The sequence below is a fragment of the Teleopsis dalmanni genome, chromosome 1, assembly GCF_002237135.1.
Source record: "Teleopsis dalmanni isolate 2A chromosome 1, ASM223713v2, whole genome shotgun sequence".
In the NCBI taxonomy this organism is placed as follows: Eukaryota; Metazoa; Arthropoda; class Insecta; order Diptera; family Diopsidae; genus Teleopsis; species Teleopsis dalmanni.
The window spans coordinates 181,686,459-181,692,429 of NC_051846.1; the positions used below are offsets into that span (position 1 = coordinate 181,686,459).

General features: G+C 33.1%; 1 protein-coding gene across 1 annotated transcript; it reads right to left on the reverse strand.

Moving 5' to 3' along the window:
- Positions 1-932: 932 nt before the first annotated feature.
- LOC119666848 (probable serine/threonine-protein kinase DDB_G0280133) lies at positions 933-5,446 on the reverse strand. Its single transcript, XM_038076128.1, has 2 exons — positions 3,269-5,446; positions 933-950 (listed from the first exon to the last, which is right to left on the reverse strand). The coding sequence occupies exons 1-2, from the start codon at positions 5,444-5,446 to the stop codon at positions 933-935; spliced, it is 2,196 nt and encodes a 731-aa protein (XP_037932056.1).
- Positions 5,447-5,971: the final 525 nt, after the last annotated feature.

Below are 5,971 nucleotides of genomic sequence, written 5' to 3' on the forward strand. Positions count from 1 at the left end.
AATACCTATTAATAATTTAATTGATAAATACTAATTTAGCCGTTTATGCGTATGTCCTTTTATGCTAAAGGCAGTCCATACAGATGCAGATATATATATATAGATATAAAACAAAATTCAGATACAGATATGATTAGTAAAAATATATATGTATAAAATTAGACTACAATAATATTAATTGATTGATGTTGAAGTTTATTAACAAATTCAGTTGCTGTGCTATATTAGAACGAAATTATAAACCAGCTGTAGAATAAGTTACATGATTTATGATTTCGTTCTAATATAATACAACAAGTGAATTTATTAATTAACTTTCACAGCAAATTAACAAAACTCCAAGTTCGAATATGCAAGGTAGGGCTTTAGCTCAGTTGGCTAATTAATACTGACTTTGACTCTTCAAATTTGGCAGGATATGCGTTCAATCCTTGGTACTTATAATCTCAAAAAATTATTTACGAATAATAAAATATAAAAAATAATTCCAAGACCACTGATGATGATCAGCCAAAAATTCAATTAATTAATAAAAATAATAAAAAAATTTGTTGTTGTAATTTTATACTGTAAGATATACCTCTCCATTGAAAACAATAGTTTATATTAAGAATTTAGTATCTTTCGTCGAAACGGGCGTTAAAAATCAATGTACTAATATATAATAAAATTATATATTATCAGTGATTTATATAAAATATTTACTGAATTTAAGGCAAAATTAGTAGGGGTGTTGATATATTGACATAACATTTATTTTGGCGTGAGTTCTTTAGTTCCACCTATCAGGTTCTGCGCACACTCGAACTGCCACTGTACCATTTGCATAATAATAATTGCCAAATAAAATGAAGAGTATTTAATATTTTGTTAAAAGTATTATAAGACATTAAGATAATGTTGAGGTTGGGTCTAGCGTCCCCTACTCCTATCTAGGTACGTCCATGGATCTTAAAAGAAGTAAATGTATGATTATACATTAGAAATCAATTAATAAAGCCTGTAATCTGAAGTAGTTGTTGAGTATGTTACTATTAATAGACCAAAGTTTATTTATTTATTACCAGCTGAGCAGGGGAAATTAATATTATTAATTAACCTAATAATACCATTTAATATTTTTATATTAAAGTTATTAATAAACCTTATAATACTAATTAATACTATTGTGTGTTTCGGTTTGTTTGTTATAAAATCTGCAGGTATTAGAATTCTTTAATCGTATTATCGAAATACGATACCAAATAATTATTTAATTATTTAATATTCATTTGACTGTATATCTATTGAGACTAGGAAACCGGCCAGCATTTTTGTTGTTGTCCTTAAAGGTTATTAGATAGTTTTCAATTGATCTCAATTATTGATATTTCGCCGTTTTGCTTCCACATTTTTCTCAAAAATTCTTAAGATAATTAAACCATAGATAAATTCATTTCGTTAAATTTGGGTAATTTAATAGTTCTTTCGTCACTATTGATGAATAGTCTGATAAGTTGTCTCTTCTCTTAGAAATGCAATTTCTTTTGAACGCTAAAGCCGGGCATTCAGAGAGAAAATGTTTCATGCTTTCTTTTCTCTACAAATTTCCATAACTTTTACAATTAGTATTAAAATGTATGCGCATTTAGGTTCTTTATTTAGGTTCCTATACACTAGTGACCAGAGAGAATTGCCGTAAGCTTTACAGTATTCAGGCGGTCTCATTTAATAAGTTCCAAAGATATGGTTTTGATATAGAAAATCTGGAAGCTAAATGTCTTCCGTTTATTCTTGGCAATCTGTAGGAATTTGCTCATGCATTAATTAATAATTTATATTCAATTTTACTAATTGGTAATGTAGTGTGACAAGCGAATATTTAGCAAAAAGATTTTAATCCTATAGAAGAAGTAAAAAATTCTTTCTCAGTAAGTTTGTGCGTTGTACCGTTTCCATCGAACTTCTCGTATTTTGATATCGAGATATAGGATTATGAAATGGCGACATAACTGAACGTAAATGTAGTTATGTCGAAATCCAGATATGGGATTTTTCCAAATTCATACTTATGAAGTGGCGACGTAACCGGCCGTATATAGTTCCACGAAAGACAATTCAAAACAAAACTGTCAAATAATTGAATGTATATATTGGGATCAATAGTACGTAGCATGAACAGTTAGCAAATCTATGTAGAAACCTTAACCTCTTGGTAGAATTATCGATAAAATAATTCTTTTATTATAGTCGTACAGTAATTCTGAATAACTAAGATTACTATTTTAAAATGTAGGGTACAATAATATTTAACACAGAACTTTTGATTGAAAAATTAAACTTTTTGAATAGCCCTTGTGTGAGAATGATTGAAAGCGTAAGTAAATCAATTTTAACGTTCTGTGAAACTTTTACATTGTATTGTGGAATAAAAGGAATATTGGCAAAATAGTTTATGGATTCAAATAAAATCTCTTAAAAATTCAATTCACAAGTTCAATATGAATTGTCATACAGAAATTATTGTTTGTGAATGTAATTGATAAAAAAGGATAAAAGGCAGAGAAAGTTTTGCTAAATGAAAAAGATAATTATTGATGGCTAATAATTTGAAATTAGTTCTTTAAAGTCATAACTTTTCATTGTTGTCCTGTCAACTTCAATGTTACAATTTAATATCTGAAATTAACATCTGATTTTTTTTTGTTTAATTTATTTTCATTTGAAGAAAAAATATTTATTTGAGTAATTGAAATTGTGATTACCACAGAAATGATAAAAATATAGTTCATTTTCGAAAAAATAGAAAAAAATCTTTTTCCAATTATATTTAATCGTTGTAGATTTATCGAGACAAGTGCGTCAACAACACGACATAACAGCAACAGCAACAAAATAAATGCAAATAAATGATAAAATACATTGCCAACGGAAAATGAAAGAAACTGTCAAAACACACGTAGGAAAAACTTCCATTGACGCCAATAATAACCTCAAGTAAACAAATGATATCCCCGAATCAATTTTCTTTTACTACCGGAGAAAGGTGTGCTAGGGCAGTGAGGGTGCATAAGCTTAGGGGATAGTACTTACTTTTCCAACTTTCTGTGATTTCATCGAAGACGGCAACTTCATTGTTGGCAATCAACGATAAACGGCCTTCAACATTATTGCGCTGCTTTTGTTGATGGTGTTGCTGCTGCTGCTGTTGCTGCTGCAGCTGTTGTTGCTGTTGTTGATGGTGTTGTTGTTGCTGTTTTTGTTGATAGTGTTGATGCTGTTGTGTTACATTACGTATATCATGCACATTATCAGGCTCATTTCGTATATGCTCTCTCTCTCTATCTCTATCCCTTTCCTGGTCTCTATCCCAATCTTTTTCACGTTCCCTATCTCGGTCTCTGTCTCTATCTCTTTCCCTTTCTCTTTCCCTTTCCCATTCCCTTTCTTTATCCACGTATACTTTGCGTTGTTCACGCTGTTCTCTATCACGTTCCCGACTTTCACGCTCTAATTTTTCGCGTTTCTCCCATATATTGACACCGACATGTTGTTGCTGTTGTACATCCACTGGCTGTTGTTGCTGCTGCATTTGCTGCTGTTGATGTTTTTGTTGAGGCTGTTGTTGGTGCTGCTGGTCCTTGCTTTTGCTGCCATACAAATACTGATTAACGAGCTGTGTTACTCCTTCGATGCCACCTGGCACTGTTTGTGTTTGCGTTTGTTGTTGGCTTAGCAAATGATGGTCATTTGAACGTTTACTTGTTTCAGTTTGTTGCTGCTGTTGTTGTTGTTGTTGATGATATTGGCTGTGATTCACAGGACTACGACCAACGCGTATATGATGTTGTTGTTGTTGGTGTTGGTGCTCTTGTTGTTGACGTGACATATAATTGCTGCCATTATTATTGCCATTATATGTTTGTTGATGGTATGCACGTCTTGTTGTTGACGGTTGTGCTGTTGCCGGTATTTCAATTTCGTTGCCACTATAGTCGGTCGGTGAATTGAGTACATTGCTAGCTGTTATATTGTGCCGTGTCTCCCAATAATTATCTTTAATAAAAGGATTTTGATTTGAACTGCCGTTGAGTTGTTGGTGTTGTTGGTGATTGACAGTCCCAATCAATTGTGTTTGTGACAAATGCGTATATTGTTGTGGTGATTGCTGCTGCTGGTGTTGTTGTTGTTGCTGCTGCTGCTGTGAGTTTGTATGATGAGCATGATGATGATTGTTGTAGTTTGTACGTTTACGTGGCATTTCGTAAGTGCGTCTGTCTTCACGTTGCCCTCGTAGTTCGTTAGCTAAATTACTTGTATGATAGTAGAAGCTCGTATATGTCGGTACAGGCAATTCTTCTTCGTCGTCGTTATCGTTCTCGTTGCTCACAATATTGTTGCCAGGCTCTTCAAATTTGTGCGTAGCAGCTGTTGATGTACTCAATGTATCACCGTTTGTCAAATTGTTACACAAAAAGGGATTAGTTGATATTCTTGGTGTTACTGAAGACAACGATTCGGATGATACTGAAGATGTTGATGGCGGCGGCGGTGACTGCGTTATTATATTTACGCTCTTATAATAATTGGTAGCAAATGTCTTTGTTGTTGCCGCTTCAGGTGATGCTTTACTTTCGTATATTGTTGTTGTGTTTATTGTTGTTGCTGGTGCTGGTGTTTTGACTATCGGAGGGGTTCTACAATTCGACTCACTTAATGAGTTAGTCGTTTTTGCACCGTTAAGATTTATTTCAGTTAAATGATAACTTAAATTAGTATCTGCTGTGTCGCTCCCATTAGTATTGTGACTGATGTTTAAGTTATTATTGCTATTTGTTGCCGTATGCTTAGGACGACACTTAGGAAAGAGCAATGATATTTGATCGTTAAGCGGAGGCGAGGCTGAGAGTAGAGTTTGTGATAAATTTACAGCTGACTTATTTGCTTCATTGTATTTCGATTTTGTGGTTTGATCGGATTTTGTGGTTTCAGCTGCTGCAGTGGGTGTTGATACTGTTGTTCCAGCAGTTACTGTTGTAGTGATGTTGCTGCCCTTGCCGTTGCAAAGCGTTGAAGGTCGCTGGTAGTGAAGCTGTGTATTGTGGTTACTCTCGGCTGGTGTGACGTTTGCTGATTTAATTGTAGTTTCGCTATTGTGGTTGTAACTGTTTAAATTGTTGCTGCTACTACTATTTACAATACTGTTGGGAACACCATTCGATGCTAACGAGTTGTAATAGTAACTATTACGCACTACCGAAGCTGTTGGTAGCGTTGATGAATGATGCTGTTGTGAGGAATTGTAGTACTGCTGTTGCTGCTGCTGTTGTTGTTGTAACGCTGTAGATCTCTGATAATTAGTATTGTTTGCGGTTGACGTTGCCGATGACTGATGATGATGATTTTGGTTTGAGCTACTCGTTGTTGGTTGTCCAGCAGCTATTGTTGTCAATGTTGTGCTTACCATTATTGATGCCAATTAACTGAAATTGTCAAAATAAGAAAAATGTGAATAAAATTTCACTACGATGCACAAGTTTGTATAAATATAGTATATTTATATATTTGTTAGAGAATTTTTTCACTTGTATTGCTTTTGTGGCTTTCATATTTTTATCGTTTTTCGTACAACTCTGTGTCACCACATGTTAAATTATTTTAATTGCCTTGGCAGCAATTCTTCTGAATATCACAGCATGTGTTTGACATAAATATTTAAGTGAATATCACAAGCACACATGGTTGTCACCCATATATTTGGTAGTTACCACAATTTGAGGATACGATAAAATTGCATGTTCTCATCTATAAAATAAAAACGATTGCATTTAACAATAAAATATTTTTTATTATTTTAACAAATAAAATAAAAATATTTTGAAATTATAAAATTAAGAGCTATTAAATTGAATTGCTGCCCACTGTGTCAGCAATTTCTTTTTAATAGGAGCGTGGTTAGTCAATTAAATGATCAGACTATTTATTTAATGTT